At 38.7% G+C, this 25,498-nt stretch overlaps 1 protein-coding gene across 27 annotated transcripts in view; it reads right to left on the bottom strand.

The window, feature by feature from the left end:
* The window catches only part of KIF1B (kinesin family member 1B), a 98,736-nt gene extending 73,535 nt beyond the window's left edge, over window positions 1–25,201 (bottom strand). For 10 of the 27 annotated variants that reach the window (XM_030017411.1, XM_030017418.1, XM_030017419.2 and 7 more), the window contains exons 1-3: window positions 24,857–25,197; window positions 19,211–19,397; window positions 2,052–2,128 (exon numbers count right to left, since the gene is read on the bottom strand). In XM_030017411.1, the coding sequence (XP_029873271.1) occupies window positions 2,052–2,128; window positions 19,211–19,316 (183 nt within the window). In that variant the 5' untranslated portion in view covers window positions 19,317–19,397; window positions 24,857–25,197. Of the gene's footprint in view, window positions 1–2,051; window positions 2,129–19,210; window positions 19,398–24,856 lie in introns of all 27 variants that reach the window. The other 17 variants (XM_030017422.1, XM_030017425.1, XM_030017435.2 and 14 more) reach the window with 4 other exon arrangements.
* Between the last annotated feature and the right edge of the window lie 297 nt (window positions 25,202–25,498).

Raw genomic sequence — 25,498 nt, 5'->3', positions numbered from 1 at the left:
TTTCATGCAACATCACCAACAAACAAGATTCAGGGTGTTTGGGAAGAGGGAGGCAGGGGGCAGAAAATCAAAAGTAGAGTTCAGAGAGTCAATACAAATGAATAAAGGGCTGGAAGCTACAAAAATCCCACGGTGGCTCGTCTTGACAAGGGCTCTGAAGGGTAGCAGGGGAAAAAGAGAAGCAAAAGTTGCTTAGGTTTATTTTGTTGGGTTTTTTCAAGATCAAAAGATTGTAAACAAATCACTAAAATGACCAAGTTTCTCTTGCAGCTGTCTGATTCCACTGTCTAATCCAAACCAGGTTTCTATTTACAACCTCACTGGTGACTACAAAATCCCTAAGTATGTCAATACATATTTCAAATTAGCAAGTAGCCAAACCAGTCAAGGACAATGTATCAGAACATTTTTCTATGGCTAAACTTAAGTTTAGCAATAAAACTGAAATATAACATTAAATTAAGGAAAGGGGAAAAAAAAAAAAACAGCAATGCTTTAAAGCAATTTAGCCCAGTGATAAAACAAACAAAAACTCTACCGTAGATGCATCCAGCAATAGAAATCTGTATAAGGACAAAGCAAGTTACCACCTTCAAACACTCAATGGAAAAGTTTGTTACATTTTGAAAAGCAGGACCACTGCACATGCAGTGAAAAAATCAGAAGTTAAAGATGTCAAAAAGAATACACTTGCCAGGTCTCAAGGCAAATATAGAACACGTTTGAAACGGAACTTCATGAATTGTAGAAATTAATTGTCCATTTTTTTTAAGTAGTGCATTTCAGGCACTGTACTGATCAGACCCAAACATCCATTTACAAGAGGCAATCCAAGATGCAGCTCCAGGCATGGTACAGGATACAAAAATACTGACAGAAAGTTGTATTCAGCATATATGCTCTATTTTTCTGATGTCCTCTCTTGATCATTAAGGAAAGTCCTTGGTAAAAATACTTGAGAAAATTATCATACTAATGATTATCTACACAGACGTTTTATGTTGCACAAACCAGAAGAGACTGCACAGATAACATATCACTGAAACTTGATTTTGTAGGAGTATGCCACTACATTGTATGTGACTATGTTATTCTTAACGTAGCATTCTCTCTCTTCCTGAAATTGGATTTTAAAGTGGATTTTAACATAACTTGCTCCTAAAATCAGGACAAATGCAGCTGTGCTAACATTCTGATGTTGGGATCAAGGTTTTATCAGACCACTTCTTTTCCTTGATGCTGCTTATCTGCTAGTTTTCAGGAATTATGCTCACAATGTTTGTCTGACCAATCCTGTAATCTACTTGCATGGCTGCTCTGGAAGATTCAGTAAAGAAGCTGCACAAATCCAAGTTTTTCATCATGAAAACAATCTTGTTGGCCACAAATCTGCTCAGAAATATTAAGTCTTATTTGCACCATCCAAGTTACTAAAATTAATCTTAGAGAAATGCATTATCACTTCTTTCTATATCTTTTGAGAAAATAAGGCAGGGGAGGGGTAGATGGCAGAATAACACAGTTCTGCTGTAGAACAATTAGTGGAAGTCAGCAAGACCTTAGCACCAATTCACAGGAGGGTGGGGCAGAGGAGCTAGATGAAGAGTTTATTGCTTTTGCAGCTAATCGGAACCATGGATCACTACTCTGTCTTTTCCAGATATGCCAAGGGAACCCAGACCACATCTCTCCTTGAACTGTAAGAACTCAAGCAACTTTCACGTGTCTAAGAGCAAAACTGAATTAACTGTGGTTTACATGCATCCTTAAAATATTTAGAAAAGAACATTGTTTGATAGCATTTTCAGTAATCTTTCAAGTATTTACAACTTGTTATCAAACTCCAGCTCAGCATTCTGCTCTCCCCCAAACAGGAAAAGACAACGTACAATGGCAGGTTTTTAACCTGAATGAGGGTGAGAGACAGTGCAGAAACATCTGACAGGGATGGTGTGATCAGAAGAAAATGCAGTTAAATCAAGACAGTCAACGCACAAAAAAAAACCCAACCAAACTCAACCACAAAACAGTTTTCTTGTAAAAGAACTTACCGATGTGTGGGACCAGTAAGAGTAGTCAAAGCTGAAGGACTTTGGTGCTTCCTTAGGATTCTTTGGGTTGATAATACCTACAGGAAATAAAATTCAAACTCTTAGCTAACTTGCCATTTAGGAGTACAATTAATGAGCTTGCTGACCCTGAACTTAATCTGTGAATCTGCATATTCACAGAGTTGCCACACTGCACAGGAGTAATGAGACTGAAGTAATAGACTCACAGCTTCCTAACACTCTATTTCTGTAGGCCTTATTTGAAATAAGAAAAAAAATTCCTAGAAGGAATGCTGCTGCTAAACAAAATTCTTCTGTTGGACAGAAAGCCACAAGTAGGTCACCCTGGTCCTTTGGCTTCAGAATGGGACAGGCTTTTAGATGTTGAAGGGTATTAGCAAGAAGGAAGATCCAAAACACAAAGAGTTCAAGAATCCCTGGTGATTTCATAGCAGCACAACTCAAGTCTATTTTGAAATACATGTTACACAGTACAAGAGCTCACTGCAGAAGGATTTTCTTTAAGAAGCTCAGTATTTTCAGGGCATGGAAGAAGACATGAAAAAAACTGGACCTACAGACATTTCAGGGATTATCTGCATAGTTTATTTCAATGTTCTTTCACATGCCTAAAGCCTACAGACAGATTTTTAACAGGATGACATTAATTCAACCAACCAAATTACTGGTAAATGTTCTTAGTGTATACAGCCACTGAATCCCACAGTGACCCCCAACCAACTTACGTACTTTTTCTCTTTGGAACTTCTGTATAATATATGATGGCCCTACGACAAAGTTCACACACACACACACACTCACACACACACAAAGCCAGAATGAAAAAATGCTTGCCTTCAGTTCCTATGTTATAGCCTTTATAAATCCCATTCAAAAAGCTGACCTCTAATTGCCTTCTCAGGTCTTGCAATCCTTGACTTCATTTTCTTCCCAATGTATTCATATACAAGAATCGAAGAACCTTCAGGTTGAGTTCAGTCACTGAACACTTGACAAGTACCAGAATAAACATGTTTTTCAAAAAAACCCTGTTTTCTCTTCATATCAGCACATCTGTAAATTTTACGCTCTTTTCCTTTTCTCAGGTCCTCTAATTCTTTCAATATTTGCCCCACGCATGCACATTCCCCACAATTACTGAAAGCTCTTCCAAATACCTTTTAGGTTGTTGGGTTTGGTTTGTTCGGTTTTTTGTTCTGTTTGGGTTTTTTTGTTTGTTTGTTTTTTCTTTCCCAGCAACAAAACAGCTTCCTATAACCTTTGCCTGGGGCGGGGAGTAATATGCAACGGATTCAGCTGTCATTTTAATGGCATACGGAACATCTGTAGTTTATGTATTCCAAGGAGGGTAATTTATAAGCACAGCTCTTGGTGCCGAAGTGAATCTCTACTGCTTTCTTCTTTTCAGTATTACAGTGCTGGAAATACTTAAATCTATTACTTCCAGCAGCTGTTTTCAACACCATCTGTGTAAGTAAGGACTGTAAAAAGGCATACTCTTTAGGGTATCAAAATTAGATGAAACACCTTAGATTTACACATACCCATCTGCACCTAAAGCAGCAATCTGCCTTTGGGAGTGATACACTAATTATGATACATGCAAACAAAATCTACAAAGAAAGAAGCTACACAAAGGTGGTAACAGTCTTCCTAGGGATGATTTACATCCCGATACCAGTCATCCTAAACAAAGGATGCTTATTTCTCACATATTCATGCCAGTTAGGCTATGCTTTGGGAGACTTTTTTGGGGAGACTTTTGGGGGCTTCTGGGGGCTTCTCCCTTTCCTTCTGTGATAAATAAAAATTCTAAGACCCACAACTCTTACTATTTCAAACATGAACTTAACATCATGTTGCACCAAAATCTCTGAAAATGTGGTTACAGCATCCCCATTAAAATTAAATCACTCCTCTACCAGATGCTGTGTCCCTGAGCAGGGCTATTGTCCAAAACTACAGTGTGGAGAAAAGATCACTGTCTGGATTGCAAATAGCAACAGTTGCTACTCCGTTTCTTGTGGCCAACTCCATTTCACTTGGATGCACCTTGTGCTGACATTCTTGCCTTATAAAAGCTGACAGACATGCAAAGCCAATGAATAATATGCCTTGCCCCAGTACAGTATCAAATGGCAAAAACGCTTGTGGCTTTGGATAGCAACATGGGCATCAACACATAACAAACTGGTAACCTAAGCAATCATATATGGCTTCAGTTTCCCTTTACTAGTTTTGACCAAACAGCAGTACATCTACAGCACACACTATTAAACCAGTTCTAAAGTTAAAGTGAACAACTAACAGATCCTAGAAGACAACTCCCCTGCCCCAAATTTAAACCAGTTCTCTCCTTTCAGTGTATTCCAGACTGCTACGATCCAACAACTTCTCATTTCTTGTTCAATTATTTAAGATCAAAGCTCTGAAAGGTAAGAAAGAAGTAATGCCTTGTACCCAGAAGTTCCTACCCAAAAAAGCAGTACAAATAAAAACCAATTTCCACATTAGTTCAATGTAACAACCACTGGGGGTGAACATAATTTTCTTCAATTGTTTTGGGCTATAAATTCAAGGGAAAGTGATCTAACCATTAAAAGCAGAAAAAAGCAGTAATAAATAGAACCCATTCCTATGTACAAGAACCTATTTCTATGTACTGTATAAAACAATTCTAAGCAGATATATGAAAAAATGTACTGCCAGCACCTCTCCTGACAATATACATTCTGTTGCTTAATCTCAACAGCAAATCATTTTAACCCAAACTCTTGATACTACTCTTGTGAGAGGAGTCAGGGCTAAGGAAAGGGAAGAACAACTACCTTTATTGGTACCTTGCATTTGCAACATTGTCCTGGAAATAGGAAACTCCTAGCCCAGCAAACTGTGAAGACAATCAAGACAAGCAGAAGCCTAGCTACATCTTTGCTGACAAAGAAACACATTTTTAACCATAATTTAAAAACATGCATTGGTTACCCCAATGTCACATCAGTGCAGTTTTACTTTAAGGTGCAATTGCAATCACAAAAGAGAGCTTTGATCTCACTTATTTACCTCATGGCATGACTGATTTGTCTCCTCTTAGAATCAACAGTGAAATAGCAAGTATTCATCGTTTTTTTCCTCTTTCATTTTTATATTGTTGTTTATAAGCAAAAAGGACATTTCTCTTGGCCAAGGCAAAGCTGCACTTGGTCTCTCCAAGGAAACAAGAGTTAAATTGCCTTCTAAGATTCCACTTAAAAACAGAATAAGCAGCCCAAATTTCAGTATTATTCAAAACCAGCTTTGATGTGTAAAAACACGCTTCCCATTAATTGTTTTTTAAAAAAAAACCCTAAAAATCTCTAGGAAAAGTCCACCACTTCCAAAAAGAAAGCAAAGAAGCTAAACTTTTAATCAGAAGAATAGCTAGTTTTTCCACTCAGCTCGCTGTGCATAAAGGCACATTGACCACTCGTGAAAGATGATATCTAGCTGTGCAACAGGCTTAGTGTCTGGGAAGGCACTACAAGCTTGCCATTACAGCTTCAGCCTACTTGCTTCAAGCTTAAATTTGATCAATCACATTTGTGAAGAGTCAAATTCAGGCGCCATGATTTATGCAAGATGCCCCCTTTCTTTTTAAAAGCCATTTTATTATTATTGTTATTTTCTTCGACAGGCTTTCCTCAGCTCCTTCACACTAAGTTCCATGTCCAGCTCACTATTTTGAAAACTACTTTCTAGGATGCATGTTTTTGCAAAGCATATCTTGAGAAGCATTTATCAGGAGAGGGAGATTAACAGGCAAGAAGGCAGCTCTGTCAGAGGCTGGGAATGCAGCTGCCTAGCCAAAACCCTCCACTGCAGCAAGAACGGGTCAGAGAAAACCTCCTGGCTGCCAGGAACTCTGCATGCTGTCCCTCATTACTGTGATCCAGTCACAGTCTTTTCACTCAGCTTCTAGTCCAAGCCTGAAGTCTATTTATGCCCATTCCTGTTTCTTACAGTCTACATCCTCCATTTTCAGAATCACTGGTTTAACAGAATTCTCAGTCTGTCTACAAATGAATCCAGGAGAGCTGACTGATTGAGAAAATGTAAGATTACAACCTCAACGGATTTCAATCGGACTGAAACCCTCTTCATTTGGAACACTGAACACCAAGTGGGTAGCTACTAGCATCGGTCATGTCTGATGTAGTCCGAGTTTGAACCAAGTGATCAGGTACATAATAATGTGAGATAAGACACCTGAAAGAAGACGGTGAGGCAGCTAAGAAACCAGGAATTCAAGCTGAAGTAACTGACCTACCTTGAAGGTGTCTATTGCACCAAACATCTTCTTTGGAGGAACAAGCAAATCCATGAAATCTAGCTACTTTAAAGGAAGCTAATGGATATGTCTGGAGAAATTAAAAGACTTCTTATAGTACAGGTAAGCTTTATCCTATAAGTTCATATGCCAAATTGGAGGAAAAAAAAAAAAAAGGAACGATCATGCAGAAAATAAGACTTGAGTTGGCAACATTGATTTTATGTACCATGTTATTCAGCAAGCTGTGTTTTCAGCTGAACAAGGAAACTAATAGAATTAAAAAAGTAAGAGGACTGTTAACCAGTGTCTCCAATACCCACAAGAACACTAAAAGCTTTTCAGTTATTTTGTTTGTTTGTTTTTTAAACCATGCAAGGCCAAGATGAATTGTATTAGTGAATCATGAAATAGGTCGTCATCTATCTCCTCTCACCACAGCAGACTCACGGCATGGTACGCAAGCTAATGGTTTAATTACAGAGCCTCAGGAAATGAGAAAGGCAATAAGGCAGACGATCACAGCAGGAACACATTAATGGCCTTTTTATCTTACAGAATAAATTTGTTTATCTGCTATTTCAAAGGTCCAATGTGGCAATTAACTCTTCTGTTTGCAAACTGACACTAACGCTTTGTGCTGCAGCTATAATTAGTTACCATCAGCATGGCATCGTAGCAACTTTGAATGTTGGAGTTAGCCTAAGCAGCCAGTTTCTGAGAAATTCAATCCCTTTTTCAGGCCCCTTGCTTCACCAAGAGCCAACTTCTTAGGTCATGTGGAATCTTTCAGCTTTCCACAAGTTAAGGTTTCTGCATCAAACAGAAACTGGAAGGGATATTTTACAAAATCACCATCTCCTATACCATTGCTACTGAAAAAGGTTACACACAACTCGGAAACATGGAAAGGATGAAACAAGTTGAAGATCCTATTTTCCTACTGCAGTGTCTAAAAATTCCTCTGGGATCAAAGCAGCAACCACAGTTTGGGTTAACATCCATCATTTACTTTGGAATGGAAGGCTGAGAAAAAGGCATGGGAATATTCATGTTTTAAAAATATACTCTACAAATTCTTGATTTGGTTGAGGAAGATAAAGAAAAAGAATCATATGGGCATTTATTTGAATTATGAATTTCCAGAAATTTTGAATAATATGCTTCACCTTAAGACATAATATTTATATCAGTTTTCTACCTTGGTAAGCAAATAGAACAAGTAGAAGTAATTACATGTCATAAATTGATATAAAATTCAAATAAAAGTGCACTGCGTAAACAGCTATGCAGCATGACCATTTAATTTGAAGCAGTTCATTTAATACCCACTGCCATCCCAACCTAGACACACAGCTTGCATTTTAAAAGCTTATTTCTCCTTACAGTTAAATAGTAAGCCATACCACGTATTCTCTGAAGTTCAAATCATTTAAACAATTCTTTTTAGCTGCTTAGCTGTTTAAGTTTGGTGGGGTTTTTCTGATACCTGTAACTACAAACATATGACTTTATGCATCACTGACCAAAAGGTAAGGAAACCAACAGTTTTAAAACAAATTTCTTCACACCAAATAATCTAAGATTTTGCATCATTACGTAAGACCCACATACTTTAACTAACTAGTCCTTGTATAGGAGAAGTATATAGTAGGAGCAGTACAGCCTAATAAAAGACAGGGAGAAAGCACGACCACAATCAATGAAGGAATTATCATTTTAGATGTGCTGTTATCAACAGTAAGAAACCAATCTCCACAAAACATTTGGATTTTAATATGCCCTTACTTCAACAGACAACTTCATTTCTTGGCATAAGGTACTTCCACAGTCCATCCTACTTGTTCCTTAATTAACATTTTTCATACCATCTACCATCTGCTTTATCAGCTAGCACAAAAATAACATACACTTTCAACTTTTCAAATCTATGAGATCAAATTCATGGCTAGTTTTCAATTTTAGCAAAAACTGCTAGCAAACTTTGAAAGACCACTTCACTATTGAAACGGTACCCATATATTTTGTAATACGTATTATTTTGCATTTCGTCATTTTGGACATCCGAACTTTTTTGCCTTACAATCCAATCTTGATTTGTTGAAACTGAAATTCAAAAAGCACACCTCAAATACACACTTTATTTTACAACTATAACCAGACCGTGGAGCCCAACAGAGCTGATGCAAAGTTACAGTCTTCTAGGATACTTTCAACTGGAAGCAGCGTTCTCTGTGTTCTCACCCCTTCCTAAACATATACACAAACATATTGCCACTTCAAACCTTCATTTCTGGATTTACACTTCCATTCTCCATTAAAACTAACCAAGTAAACAGACAGTGGGAAACATACAGGGGGGTGGGAGGGTGGATAAAAAGGGGGAAAAAAAAAAGCAAGCAAACTTGGCCAAGATCAGTCCCCTCATTCCACTCCTGTCTACTCAGCCATATATATATTTTTGCAGGCACAAAGAATGACCAAAACTACTTCTTAAGCACATAAATCTCTTGTCAGATTATGGCACTGAATTTGCAGTCCAAACCTAATCTGTTTTCATCCCAGTCAGCATTGCTCCTCAGCATGTCACAAATTTTGCAGGTTAGAAATTATCTGCAGTTCAGTATCTGGGGCTACAATCAAATCTTTCTAATAATTTCTTGGAACAGAGAGACAGAACGCAAAGCACACAACAGGTAAGAATTGAAATTATTCTCTTATCCCTCATTGCATTTAAAGTCAAGTCACTAGATTCAATAGCTCCACCTCTGTTAGCTATCAGTGTCATATTACAGGGCATTCTGCCATGACACATGCCACATATTAGTCACTGTAGGGTGCTCCAGTGAAGAAGTGGCTAACTGCAGTTTGCCCTTCAGATAAACACCAGCAGACAGAATTAACTTGGGCTAAATCCTAGGATTAGCTGATATACAGTCTGTGCTGGGGCAGGAGGAGACAGACTGATAGATTTAAAAAAAACAAAACAAAACAAAAACAACAACAAAAAAACAAACAAACAACAAAAAAACCCACCCCACCAAAACCAAAACACAAACACAAACCCCTCAAACAAACTATCAATTCCCAATCAGAAATAAAACCCAGTAATGGTGAAAGTCAGGTATGGAACTGGAGAAACTTCCATCATTCGTGCAATACAGCCTGCTCTGTCATTTACATCTTCCATTCCCATATTGCTACCACATCTCAGGATGCTGAAGGCACAAAGCCTCTTTAATTTCTACATATGAAATAAAATTAGATTTCACCTCACAAAAGAGGCTTCACACCAGCCTCAACAATTCTCCTAGTGGCAGCAGTTACCTACACAGAGCACACACTCCTAACAAATGCCAACACATACTAAGAGATAACAGCTAGCATAAAAGGCACTGTCCTGTCTTCACTTTTGTTCTCATTAATCACTGGTAAAGGAATAGGCAGAAATTTTCAAAAGACATGCTAGTCTAGACAGACCTTTGGAAGGGGTAACATTCAGGGAAACAAATACCAAATTCATTTCTCTGCCTTCTTCAAACTCTACTTGAGTCAATATAAGCAATAGTTTTATTTTATGATGTCTCAACAATCAATTTAACCAATATAAAAGATCTGGGGCTTTCGGAACTGACTCCACAAGACCAAATTAACATTAAATATACAGTCTCTTAAAATGCATGAGTCTGGAAAATATATCTGCGCCATCTGTAGACTGGAATGACAACAATGAGAACATGTTCGTTACTGAGAGCAGGGTGGAGCAGGCATTCTTTATTTGTTGGAACGTGAGTAACACGCCAAAGACACGTTTAATACAGGCTTCTTTCCTAGGCATACATTGCAATCAGATATATGGCTATACTGTTTTTATAAGACAGACTTTCAGGGTTGTTATTATAAGAGATAAATGAAGGGAAATGGACACTTCCAGCTTGTAAAGCAGTGCTTGCTTTTCAAAGCATTGTTTGCATTTTTCAAATCATTAAAAGGGAAGGAAACCAAGTAGAAGCTAAGAACAGCTCATTTGGAATTCAACCGGATTCTCTCCCCACTGTGGAATTTCAATCCTGTACTGGGAGAAAGGTTGGATGGGGGAGGGAGTTAGGCTCAATAGCACCAGAGCAAGGCAAATGCTTGCTCACAGAAGCTGCTAGAAAGCCGCTCTCATCCTCAGCTGCTCTTACAGATCCAAGTGCTATAAATACCATCTCTACAGCTGGTGTTCTTGGAGAACAGCATGCCAGCAGGCTTTGCACCAAGTGGGAGCTAGTCGAACCATACTGTTCTACCTATCTGAAAAGCTGAACCAAAACCATTCCAAAACTTCCACTGTCAACTGATTACCTGAAAATGTCCTACTGCAGAAGATGCATGTCAGGTCTACGTGTGTAGTTGGCTAAGCACTTGGAGTTGAGGTGAATTCTTTCCTCACACATTTTCTGCTTCAGGGCAGATAAAACAATATCTCCTTTCACCCTCTGCTCTTACTTGACTACATCTCCAAGAGCCAATGGCCTTCACCAAAGGCCATTTTGACCTTCAGACACATGCCAGCACTACATAAAGAGGACATCACGTAGCGCTGGAACCCTGGGTAGTCAGTTCTGCCAGCCTCAATATCTTAGAGGATTCATGTAGTGAAAATATCCAATTCTTAAAGTAGTTCCCATTGACAATTTGCATTTTCTTTACTTATACTTGCACACTGAAAGGTGGCACATTATTTAAGCATTTGATAAAAAGAATCATCTCTAAGGCCCTAGTTCTCTGTCAGTGGGCACTACTTCTGAAGGGGCAGTATCTCACACGGTTTACAACAACCACTGACAGAAAACTTTTCTGGTTTCATTAGCAATACTCTCTCTCACTACTATAGCTCTATACTAACTCCATAATAGTTTTTTAAATGTAGTCCAACTGCATTTAACATTAGCTGGAACATCCTAGCCATCCCACGGTCTTCCTCCAGGCCCATTATTTGTACCTCTAACATTTAAAAATCATTAAACGTTCATCTTCTCCCACCTCCCCGAAGTCATCTTCCAAAATAGATTTTTTCTTTTTTTTTTTTTTTAAACAGTGTACAGAATTAACACTTCTCAAGTTATTTTTATACAATCATGAGTAAGGCTTTAGATGGAAAAAAAAGCATGTAAAAAAATTCCACGTTTTTGTTCTTCTCCAAAAAAATATTCAAGACTTGTAACAAAACGTATGAACTGCCAATACTGTAGGGCATTCAGAGACAGTGATTAAGACAGACTTATGGACAAGCAACAGAAATCCCCAACCCTGCAAAACACAGAGAGCTTTAATGTTCATATGTAGAGTCTTTGCTTGTTGTCTGCATTCAGCATTACCTCTGTTACCATTTTATGACTCTCACTCCTAGAACGACCCAGTACTATGAGAAAAAAACTGAAGCAGCAAGAACCACTCCCCACCAAACTCCACTCCTGGAACAACTATTTAGAGAATAGCAATTGCTTCCATTTTCTGTTTGACACAAACTTGCATTCAAGACTTCTCTTGCCTGTCACACGACTTGCAACAAATGTCGTAACTGGTAGCAGGACAGTCATTAGAAGAACTTGGGTAACCTCTACTATTGTGACTTCTTTGACTTGTCTTTCAAACTAGTTCCCAATTCAGCCTCAACTGCAAGACAATTCACACATCCTCCACATGACACACAATTTATATTCCCATAAAATGGCCTGTTTTGATAACACATCTACCATGAATGCAATGTAGTATTAACATATTGGACAAGCATTCATTTAGTTTTAACCACAGTTATGAGGATTTACAGACCAGAAAATCAGGGTAGGGTTAAGTGACTTTCCTCCACTGCTGTTTATCTTCCCAAGACAATCTCATCATGCAAGATACAAGCAAAAAAACTGGAAACACTTAAGAGAAGAAAAAAGAAGAAAAAAGAAGAAAAAAGAAGAAAAAAAGAAGAAAAAAGAAGAAAAAAGAAGAAAAAAGAAGAAAAAAGAAGAAAAAAGAAGAAAAAAGAAGAAAAAAGAAGAAAAAAGAAGAAAAAAGAAGAAAAAAGAAGAAAAAAGAAGAAAAAAGAAGAAAAAAGAAGACCAAGCTCTATGTGGTAAAAACACTACACAAGACATGCTTTAAGAACCAATGCTTTTTGGCAGGCACTAGTCATCAGAAATGAGGTATGCTTATTTTTTTGAGACACCTAAATTATTCATTTTCAGAAGACAGACTGAGAGTCAACACTTAAATCTATCTACAAGAATGAATCCTCCCACCTATTCCATACTTTCATTGAAAATGCATCATCAAGAGAAAAAAAAAAAAATCAAAAGTTATTAGGTAAGACAACTACAACAAACTCTTTTGCTTACATTTTCTACCTATGTAGCATAGGCTACATAAATTCCCATTACTTAACTATCTACATGTACTCAGTGCTAGTCTAAATACAAGCCAGTTTCTTATATGGACTTTTCTCACCAGTAATTTAGACCAAAGATTATTTCAATGATACAAGTTCCTTTGTGAAACCATCCAAGCCATGCTTACAGAATACTACTGGAGAAAAAAAACACCCCAAACTTCTTATTGTCCTGAAGGCATGCACACACAATGGGGTTTCTTTACCATTCAGCGTGTCTTTTCATTAAGAAAACAGTTAAAAATTAGATCAGAGAGAAAAAGATCAGCAAGCCATACTTCCCCAACACCCCCCTCCTTTAGGATTAAGTTTCTTTGAAAGAGGTTACTACTTTTTAGAGCTACATAACAATGAAAAAGGCAAAATTTAACAATATCTGCTGTCATTGTATACCAATAAAGTACTGGCTAAATTACTGATGGGCCAATTACCTTGCTATATGAACCTTTCAGTAGTTTTGACTTTTGTATTATTTTTCAAATATCAGCAATTTTAGTATTATATTTCAAATATCACTGATTTAGACAAACATGCCATAAATCAAAAGCCTTTGAAGTTTAGTCCTGCTTTCTCACCCATTTTTATTTTGCTCCAGAACAACTGCATAAAGCAGGACACATCTTAAAAGAAAAAAAAAAGAAATTAAGGAAAAAACCTAAACAGAAAAGGAACTCAAATTAGATGTTTATTAACTTTTTTTAGACCAGAGGTTTATAAACCTTAGAGAGAAAAAAAAAAAAACAACCTTCAGAAGAAAATACTTTTTTCCTCAACCTCTACAAATTAACTCCAGAATGCCTTACGAAGTTTTTCTGATGCCAAGGATGCCTGCTTGAGAACCTAACTGCCATATGTCTACAGCAGCAGCTGTGACTATTGTTACTGGCAGATGGGACTGCTCCACTGTGCCTATTTTCATTAAACATCCAATACCTTAAGCAGTCCACAAAAGAACCCACATTACCAAGCCACAGAGACTATTACTGAGTTAAAATCCAAACAAGGTAATTTTCAGTCCTAACCCGAGGATCCAGTTGCACTTGTATCTTTCAAGATAATCTAGACTGTGCAGGTGCATTTCTACACTAACGTGGTTTATGGCAAACCAGAACACACAATAATCTCAGATGAACTATAGTTTGAGAACTTTGTGTTAGTCCGGCACCGGCACCCACAAGATGCTAAAAGCTATTTCCATTTATCTAGTGCACAATTAATGCAACATCAATTGCAGAGGACGTATTCCAAGTAGGATACTTCCTTATTTCCCTGCTTCATTAGTTTACTTTTCTACATACTTATTTAGCTTTTTAGAACAACAAGCTAGCTGGACTCTTTGCTAGTGATAAATATCTAAATGCTGTCTTGTAGCTACTAGCTTGAACCTCTGCTTCATTGTCATTTGTTTTTATTTATGCATTATTTATTTACAGACAGGATTATCAAATCACTTCCACAAAAAAAAACCCAAACAAACAAAACCCAGAAAAAACACAACACTATGTAAGTCTTTAGGCACAGAATAGCTTAGCTTTTCATTTCAATAATCCAAGGCAGCAGCTGCCAACATTATTTATATTTGTTATATTTCAAAAGCTGATATAAGAATGAGTACAAGAACTACTGACACCCAAAATACTCTTAGGTCTATAGCTCACCTTTCACCCCATGTATTATACAGCAGAATCTTTTTCCCACTCGCCACAAAAACAGTAATTAATGAAGTGGACAGGAAGTAAGTAATTAATACATTGTGGGTAAGATGCATTGGTGTAAATCATTCCAAACAAAAAAAATGTGAAAAAGCAGGAGTTAAAGACAAAACAAATTCAATCAAGATATGCTGACAACCATGATCTATTCTTGAATTACTCATTTCAAAAAGCTGCTTGTGAGTTTGACCTACAGCACGATAAACCACCTATCCAGTAATTTAAAGAAAGATAAATTTTCAAATGTATTTAAAGACCAACAAAATTAAACAACGTTATCTCAGAGGAAAAGACAAAAGTGTTATTTCAGACGTTTCAGTCTGTTTCAGTATTAGCTGGGATTTTATCAATAAACCACCACCATCACAAAAAGCAACTTAAAAGTCCACTGATGCCAAGTTTCACTTGAAAATATTCTGTAATAAGCAGAATATGAAACAAAGAATATACTAGGCAGCATCAAGCTAACCGATAGTAAGGACTGCTAACAGAGGGATCACCCTAGGGAATTAATTGTCAATATGAAAAGTCCTCAGAGCCCACTAACTTTTCTCTTCTCTCACCAGGAACCCTAGCATGGCTGACAACACTTTGGGCAATGCTACAAACACAGCTATACTGTGCCTAGTCCTGAGCGGGTATGCGCACATGAGACTTACAGGCATATGTTCATTCTACTAGTGACCTCTGTACAATGGACAATATAGATATGCTCTTCAGAGCATAACTCCAAATGAAAACAAAACATTTAGGTCAATTGAATCCACTTGCACATCAGGTGCTTTTGAAAACAAATCTTGTGTCTTAAGATCGTTTCCAACTGATAATAATAAAAACAACTATGGTCTTTTCTTAAATTAATCCCACTCAGTCACTCTTTTGGTAGGGTTTTTTGATTAGTAATTTGATGGTGACATTACCTCTTCTTTGGAAAGCATTTTGCATTCCCAAATTAACTTAAGTAGTAGGATTTTGCAGGTTCTAACTTCTCCTGTCTTTAAGAATTCCTCTATTATCTTCTATTCTCCTACCCCCTCTTCTCCCATCTCCACTGAAGAACTTTTGGCAATATCATTTAAATGGATACCATCTGCAATTAGATAAGATCTGAGTAGCACAGGCCTTCTGCCAAAATAGCAGCCCTTTAATGCAGTCAGCACATGTGACTTCAGCTGGACTGCAGAATTTGATTTTTGCAACATATATTTTAAAAACATAAAGACTGACAATTCTTTAAGTGCAAGATACTGTATTACTGCAGATCAATACCTTTGTGACCATAAAGGGGAAAAAAAATTTAGTCTTGTCATCTTAGTATAGTAGAAGGGGAAAAAAAAAAAAAAAAAAAAAGACAATATGTTTCAAGTACCGATTTCAAAATTCACATATTTTGCGTTCTTCCAACAGAAAAATAGAAGTCCCAAGTACTCACAGTAAGTGCTCTTAACATTGTGCATTAAGGACCTTTGTAAGAACTCCCTGAGGTTAAGACATATATAGAACTGTATTCAGCTACATCGTCATTTTTAAACACTGAGAAATTATAAAGACGAAGATCTACTATGGATCTTGACTAAAGGCCTTGATCTTCCACAAGGAAATAACATAAAAGCCAGATAGGATAACAAGTTAATTCTGTAGGAAACCTCAAGTTCACAACAAAACTACACTTGTTTTGCTTCTAAGCCAAAGTTAAACTGTGTGACAAAATTGAGAATAAGCTTTCTAACCCAGGAGGATGTTTTGTTTTGCTGGCAAGCCCAATGTGAATGATGGGCAGTCCCAAAAGCTGTAAACAGCCAAATTCACACAAAAACTGACAAACAAAAGCAGCGTGTCAGGCAACAACCCTGGTGGCATTCGGACTTCAGGAACATACTTCATTATGGATGTCAAAAAATGCTCCTTTTTTCAGATATTCATTAAAAAAAACTATAAATGGAGTACACCTATGATACACTTTATTATCTATATCTCTACACCATTTTCCTTAAAATAATCCTAAGCACTTAGCCTCAGTTTCACTCTAATGTAGCCTCTGCCTATATCAGCCAATACATTTACAAAACACGAGACCTGGACAAAGTTTAAACTCAGGACACACAAAGTATTCGTAGAATAGCTTGGCCAATCAATACATAAAGAATTAACATTCAACTAACAGTCAAAATCCCTTCTTAGCTATCAGACTTCACACTGTCTATCCTGTTCATCACAACAGTCCATTAGGCTTTAATTCCGAGATAAGGGAACTTTAACTGTCTTGGAGGCTTAAAATAGTCACTACCCAAGATATCACCAGCCTCTCAGACTTGCCTCCTGTCAACTTGACTTCTCAGAGGCAAGACATCTAAGCTTTGATCCTTTCACTGGCACATTTGAAGGTATGAAACAGGAACTCCACAGGCTAGAATTACTACTGAATTCCCTTTATTTTGAAATTGTGGCATCAGATATGAGAGTCAGATACATTAATGTCACTTTCTGTAGTCAGCTTTTAGCCAACAAGTTCAGACCTTAATAATAAGGAGCTCAATAATATAACTGTGAGGCTGCAAAGACTGAGGGATCACGAAGAACGAACCCTTGGCAGAAATAGCAACAGTACTTATGCCCCCAAATCTGACATGTAACCTAAAAGCATACCAGAAGAATTTCAGCTTTAAGTTACATATCAGACAACTTGTTAGGAAGATTCTTTGGAGAAAAGATTTCTGCTCAGGTTTTCTTCCCCACCAAACAATGCCTTATTCATATACTTTATTATATGATAATATAATCATATTCTTCTGTTCAATGAGTAAAATTACTCCTCTGTCTACTGCTTTCCTCTGTATTTCTCCTCTAAGAGGGAAATACAGGGAAAAAATAGCCCGCAGACTGTAAGAACATGTAACTATTGCAACTGATGATTCCTTTCCCACAGTCTGTAATGGCCCCTGATGACTTAAACTTGACCATCTGTCATATCACACATCTTGTATCAGAGCCACAGGACTCAAATAGAAGGCTACAGATTAGAACATTTCCAGAGCACAAAATATAGCAAAAGCTGTAAAGAAATTTCCAACTAGATAAATCAGGAAGTATTTTTCTCCTCTTGAAAGCCAATGCAGTTTCTTGAAAATGTTAAGTGCCTTTGCAGTGCAGCTCTAGTGTTCAGAAACAGAACCAGTGTCTTTTGTCTACACCACATTTCAAACTTAGACAGATTGATCACCCTTGTCGTTGTACTACAAACAAGCTGTTTCCACAGGTTCCTGGAGTTCAAAAATATTAGGCGTCTAAAATTATAGCTGTCATGTCATGACAGCAGCAAGAAAACCTATTACAGTGGCACCCAGTAGTGCTGCTGTAGTTCAGAGCTTGGTGGCATTTCCATAACAAATGCCATCTAATGGAGTCTATAGTTCTTCCATTCTACACTGGTTTGGTCTGAAAGTTGGCAGGCATCATTGGGATACAAGCACCTGTTTCTACATGAGATGACTTCTGAACATGCCCCTCATTTTAAATGGAAATTTTGAAACCCAACTAAGAAAAAAGTTTCTTCAGGTAATATTCCACATAAGGTCTGAAGATAAGAATTTACTGCACTGAAAAGCAAGCTCTCTTCTGTGTGATGCCTCTCTTCCAGTGAAAACGTAAACATTGTATATAATTTAAGTGAGCACAACCAGGACTTAAATTCCATTGCAGAAGCAGGCTCAAGTACAATCTTGGCTAAAAAAAAGGGAGGAGCCCGTATGAAACCTCCTTTGTATTAACAAACATGAGTAAATACTCAAGTAATCAGCCAGTGAAGTAACTCAGTGCTTTTGGAGTGTTACTTCCTACAGCTACAGACAAGATGACTCTACTTGATTACCTAACAATGAAAAACTACCGTAAGAGCAGCAGTTTATAGGTATAGTTATTCATCTACACAACCAACGACACTGCAGCAAATGGTATTAACACTGCCTTGACCTTAAGAAGCATGTAACAACAACAACAAAAAAAAACCACAAAAAACAAACAAACAAACAAAAAATCAATCAATCAATAAATGGTGTGCCCATATTCAGTTTCCCATAGAAGAGTCTCCTCCTCCAAATCAGACCCACAATAATTATTTAAGAACCCTAACACTTCTAATCGGTTAGAAAATAACATGACTTTATGTAGTCTGTTATTTTGCCGTCATTTGGACATCTAATCTGGAAAGCATAAAACTTGACATCCTTTTCCCCTCAGCTTTCTCACTCAAATTACACTCCTAAACAAAGGCACAGACTACAGAATAAGCACACCAAGAACTAAAGCACCAGACCCAAGCAGTGAGTTATACCACAGCCATTATCATGTGGTGGTCTGCAACGTATCCCTGTATCTGTCAGTCCAAATGATCATCCCACACACTGAAGTTAACAAAAAGATTTCACTTCGGTATTCTAATTCTTCTATAGATTTCTCAACTCACCACAATCAAACACCATAAACAAGTGCATTCAAAATCAAGATACCTGTGATTTTGACTTTCTAGTCAAATTCAGAGACAATCTAGTTTGTAATGACAACCTCAGAAGAGAAGACTCCCTAAGAGAGTAATTCTAGATGATATAACGTACACAGTTTAGTCTGACAAAAAAGAGAGGATTAAGTAGGAAGGGAGAGGAGAAAGAAAGACTCCCTTACGAGATTAAAATAAACTTACTGGTTGAATTGCCTTGCATCTGGATGATACATTTGGATTCTTTGCTGGTTTCTCGGGAATTGAAGGGCCGGACCCGAACAGCCACCTTCACTGAAGCCCCCGACATTCTGGTTGCTTGTAGTGCAGTCAAGAAATTGAAAGTGAAGGGGTCAAGAGTGTTTCAAGTTATCCTTCTTCTTGGTGTTTTCTAAAGAGAAAAATACAATTTAGTTATTTACAGCTGTTGTATTCAAGATGTTCATAAAATTAGGGAGGGTCAAGTTGTTTGGTAACTTCAATTTCTACTTCGCAATCACCCCCCCCCCCCCCACCCCAAAGCTTGTCACTTCAAAGACAGAACTTAATAGCACCTGTACACTGTCTCCCTAGTCAAAAGTTTCTCTCATCTGAAGCAGTTCTTTTGAAGTGTACAAATGTATTTGTTTTCATTACTTGGTTTTCTTCCCAGAAAGTAGGGATGCCAATACCAAAATGAAGATCTGGTTGCAACATGTGTTAGGCTTAACCTAACAAAGATAATTTTAGCAGTAAAGATACAGCTACTTGGATTTCAGCATGAGCTAACTACCATATACTACATACGTATCTAGGTTCTCCAGCTGTCAACCTTTGCTGCCAGAATGCATTAGCAATAATATAAAAACTAACACAAGTGTGATGGGCCATATCACACTGACTTTCAATACACACCATTCCAGAGAAAAGGGTGTACCTGACAACCTTAAAGAACCCTTTGCAGTCCTGGGAAAGTCCTCTTCTCAAAGGAAATAAAAACTCATCGACTACTTGTGTATCTAGTGATTAAAGGACACACTACTCTATAAGGAAGAAGAATCAAAAATCATTGCCTTCAGGGTAAATATTACTATCTATCTTTAGCAAATGTTCACCAGTAAATTCACCTTCATTATCAAAATACCTGTTCAAATCCTACTGCATCCAAATGGTGGAGCACTTTAGTTGACAGGAAACTATCCCTGATACCCACAATCCAAACTTCAAGGCATGTCTGAGACAGAATTGAAATGCAGGGTTAATAAAGATTGGTTCAATTGTATTGTCCTTGACCAACCTTTTCCACTACAAGAAAGTTTTTCAGTTGGTCTATGATTAAGCAGTTTAACTTATTGCCACAGGATACTGTCAGTACTGAAGTTAAACACACTCAAAAAGCAGTAAGATGGATTGAAAAAGCAAGCCATCAAGGTCTAGTAAAAAGCTAACCACCCTTGGCTAGGAAAGCCTCCATGGCACAGACTCTCAGAACCAGGAAGACTATACTGAGAAAACGTAATTAAATGGTTGATTTATCCTTATATTCTAAATACCTGCTAGGGCCACTGCTGAAGACAGGATTCAGGGCTACATGAATCTTTGGTCTGACTCAATGCAGTCATTTCTATCTTGAATCTGAGTTAACATGAGCAGAACTCTACCCTGCACAAGTCACTATGCATGACCCAAAAATCTTGATGTCTTCTTTTCTGGTTATCTATACACCACCTATCCAATGAAATGTTCATTTCAGCGTTGTAATCACAGTGCCACAAAAGTACAAAACTTACTAGCAGATCTGAAGCTATAGCATTTCGTCTCTGAACTAAGTTCTACAGCTGGTAAAAACACTTAAACATGCTTAATTCAAGTTATGACACATCTTCACACAGTACAAGAAGTTTTTAATAAAACTGCATTACTTCTTTAATGCCATCACATGATAAAGGCAGAAATTAAATTACTCCACCAAGTAGAAGTAATTTAAAGCATTCCTTATTTTAGCAGGTACCTGAGGTATCTCACCAAACTAGAAGAATGTCTTTAGGAACAAGCCAACTGAATTTCAATGTCAGTGGTACAGCAAACTGGTAAAATAATGATTCACGAGACAGTCACAGAGTCAACTTCAGGTTAGTACAGAATTTTAAGAAGTTTCACTAAAAACTTAAACATAGAATAGAGCAAAGAAGTAATGGGAATGAATTCACATGATCTTCAAAGTTTAAAAGAGATTCTGGGTTGTCTGAGGACTGCTTTATTTACTCTTCTTCAGAGATGCCTACTTTTTTGTATAATAAAGTGTACCAAACATGTAGCTTCATTACAAACCTTCTTCCTGAGTATCTACTATGTGGAATTTTTGCTCTCCTTTCTTAACTTGACCCTTGCGTAAGTACCTGTGCCCTCACATGAAAGCTAAGTGACAAGACTAATCCTGATACATACCAGTAGTATTATTCAACTGACCCTGAATATAGCTGCTAGAAAACAGGAATGTTACTGTACATGGCCACTAAGCATTGTTTCTGAAATACAATTTAAGAAATCTATCAAGTGCAAAATCTCTGTTATTACCAAGTTTGTACTGACACAGTTTACTTTGTCAGATTGCAGAAGAAGATGAGGCGGTGGAATTTTCATAGGGCGCAGCACATCACAGAAACTCTACCTGACAGTGGCTTAGTGGTTCTCATCTTTCTTTTCCCCATCTATCCATATTAATGGGAAAACCATAATTTTGTCAACATCCCACAAGGGCCAATGATTAAAGGTAAGGCCATTAATGAAAAGGTTGTTTTTTTTTTTTTTTAAGAAAACAAAAATACAACCAATGTGTTCTTATAATATTATTTACGAAACGTAGGGAGCTTATTTTCTCTTACTTACTCTTCTTACTGAAGAGTCCCACAAAGATTTTTTTTCTGTTGTTTTCATAGAAATACGTCCCAGAATACTACATTAATTTCTGCAGATAACTAGTATATCTAGGAAATTGGCAAGCAGAAGATGGAGTGAAAGAATCATGTACTTTGAAAAAAAAAAAAATTCTTGACGACCTATGAGCACCATATTCACAATAACAAAGTATGAAAAGCACACTGCCAGAGACTCCATATGCACTAGCTAGATGACAGCCTTGTTTGAAACATAGCTGTGAAGAAGTTCTTACAGAACAGGTCACAAAATCACCTACAACAGCATAAAAATTTAACTGCTAGACTTCTGTAATTACCAACTTTTCCCAACCCTAACTTTTGTGCTCACAGAAAATTAAATGTGGTATAATTATCAATCTCATTCATTCTCAACTCTGCTATTTTTCATAGCTGACATATGCAAAATGCCTACTTCTAGTTGCACATGGACTTCAGATGTTTTGAACATCATCTCACTATGCAAGACTTAATTTTCATTAATAAGAAAATTAACCAAAAATGATATATTTTTCTAAGCTTCCAATAAACTTAAGCTGTTGGGGTTTTGAGGGTTTTTTTCCACTTATCCGCAACTTCAATTGGTTGTAACATTTTTTAAAGGCACTATTGCCCTCGTCATCCAGAATGATAAAACAAGGCAAAATAAGACCAAGTTGCATAGCATCACAGATAATAAATTGCAACTCGTTTTTCAGGGTTCACATTTCCCAGTAGTATCACTACTACAAAACGCTGTCTACAGAGTGGCAATAGCAGACGTAACTTGCAACAGAGCAAAACAAAATGTGCAATACAGTCTGTGGTGCAGATTTAGAAGAACAATCTTTATAAAAGACAGCTTCTTTTTTTTATGTTCATTATAGACTTAGAAGGCTGCCATCCATGCCAGAATGAATCATTCTCCTAATGGCTTGGAAAGAGTCTACTAGCTGTGTATCTTTTAATGCTCAGTCTGTATGAATCCAGTCAGGAACCAAGTAAAGAAGGGAACTGCATGCTTGAGCCTTTGACATGATATACCACTGGCTCTAAAACAGGTGGTAGATAGTATTTGAGTTGTTTAGTGAGCTCCATCAGCACAAAAGCGAATCCTACATATTAATTTTACACTTAACTTAAACTATTATTAAAAGATATCCACCATCCACCCTGTAAGTCACACAGTGATGCTTTAATATCAAAGTGTGTCATTAAACAAACCATCTAAATATCTTGTCTGTTTTCTGTTATTCAAGCTTACAAACCCAATGATGTTGGTCTGTCACCCTTCATGGTCTCAAAACACTTGTAACTAGATTTGGACTTTCACACAAATGTTTAAAGTTACAAGATGTTCATTAAGACTTGCATCCTTGGACGTACTCGAAAGTTTTGGCAAACGACTTTTTATGCAATGTCAAAATACAGAACATATTGCTATTTTTTGAAATAAAATTACAAGCACAGTAGGGATTTAGAGTCAAATTATTATTTATATATTCAGAGAAGTTTGCAACAAGTTCAAAGTGGTTACGAAAACAATATTCAGAATCTGTATCTCTACATTCAAATAAAAAAACCCAAAACACCACACATCACAAATGAAGAAGCATCACTTTTATTTAACATAGCCACCTACTGTGTCATATTTGCACAGGTATGCCTACCAGAGAATGTGCTAACTTTTAAAACAAAAAAATTGCTTGTAACTTAATGAGTACAACAGATCTAAAGAAAGAAAACAAACAAGGATAGAGATTAGTATATGGAAAGTTAGCAAAACAGCTGTTCAGAGCAGCAGGGGTTTATGAACAAGAGGACCACAGCAAATCCAATTTTAGGTCCTCCACTAAAGATCAGGTAGTGATGACAGTCTGACATATCAGCTGAACTCATACGCTACAAATTGCTATCTTTGTACTAAGTGAAGATGCCAGATAAAACAGTGGTGCAGAATTTGGTGATGCACTGAAAATCTGATCATATAAACATACAGCTATTTATCAACACATCAAGGTACTGGATTGCGCAATAACAAAAAGAACTGAGCTAAGAAGAAGCTGGAAGTGAAGAGAAATACACTTTAAAATTTGGTATGAACCTATTTTACATTTCAAAGAACAGGTACAAATTGACCATCTGCTTCTGGTGAATTCTAGTTCTGCAACATCAGTTTAATACCCATATTCTGCCAATGACCCCAAAACTACCGGGCCTGTCATCCTGTCTCCTGATGCCTGCCTCCTGACTTAGCTCAGAGGATTGTCAGATCATCATCCCAATATGGCTGCCTCAGTAATTGTGCTGTACGGAATCCAGGGACAGAGCCACCAACTGCAGGTCCACAAAACCCACCCTGAAAACCACAATCCTTTTACATTCTTGCATCTTCCAGCTGGGTGAGGGACTACGCCTCCCTCCTGAACGAGCAATTATCGCCTCCACCTCATCTGAGCTAGAAAGGAGAAAAAGGACGGCGAAACGCGGCGGTATTCGCGACCCACACAGCGGACGGGATTGAGACGAGGGAAAGGACGGGAAGCGGCCGCACCGCCATGGCTCGGAGCGCCTGGGGGAAAGGGGAAGGAAGCGTCCCAGGGGACAACTATATGCATCAGGCAGATGCAGGCGAGGAAAGGCCGAGTCCGGGCCCCACGCCCTTGTGCCGCTGCCCTGACAGCTCCGGGGCACCCTGTCCTGCCAACGCTCCCCCCATTCCCACCCCCCCTCCCCTCCACTTCCCAGGCCCCATCCCACCCGTGGAGCCCCCCCGTTCCCCCTCCCGAACAGCTGCGTACACCAGCAACCCCCGCCTCCCCCACCGCATTACGGCATCCACCCCGCCCCCCGCCCCGGCACCAAACCGTTCCCCTCCTCGCCTCCCCCCGCTCTCCTGACAAATCGCCGCCGGCGACCGTCGGGCCGAGCTCCGTCGGCGTAAGCCACCCCTCACCTGGGGACGGGCGGGGGTATCCGCAGGACGCGGGCAGCGCGGGGCCGCCGGCGCTGTCAGCAGCTGGGGAAGGCGGCGGGGCCGGCGAAGCAGAGCAGCGCGGGGCGGAGGAAAGAGAAGAGTCCGGCCACCCCCATCACGCTTCGCCGCCTCCACCGAGGCCGGGAGACCCCCCCACCCCGCCGCCAGGAAGGAAGCGGGAAGGGTGAGGGAGGGAGGGAAGGAGGAGGGAGGGGAGAAAAGGGGAGGGAGGAAAGAGAAAGGCCGCGCCGGGAAGAAGGAACGCAGCGACGCACTCCCCACAGCGCCGCTCCCACACTGACAGGATCGCGGGGCTCCGCGCCCGAACCCGCCTCCGCAGGGGGAGGAACGTCGGTCCCGCCAATAGCCGCTCGCCGCTTCTCCCTCCTCCCTGCAGTCCACCAATCGCCAGGCGGAGAACTCGGCGCGTGCCCGCCTCTCGCCGTGCCAATCACAGGCTGACACTGCCGTCCAGCAATCACAGCTCGGGAATGCCCGACCGCAATGACGAGCTCCACTCCACCCTCTGAGTCAATCCCTCCGCCGAGCCCCAGGGACACGGGGATTCGGTTCTTCTCCATTCCCAGCCAATCAGAACTCGGGGCGGAATCCGTGTCGTCC

This window comes from Aquila chrysaetos, chromosome 6, assembly GCF_900496995.4.
Source record: "Aquila chrysaetos chrysaetos chromosome 6, bAquChr1.4, whole genome shotgun sequence".
NCBI lineage: Eukaryota > Metazoa > Chordata > Aves > Accipitriformes > Accipitridae > Aquila > Aquila chrysaetos.
Note: the sequence above shows the minus strand (reverse complement) of the source record. Positions and strands in the feature narration are given on the sequence as shown.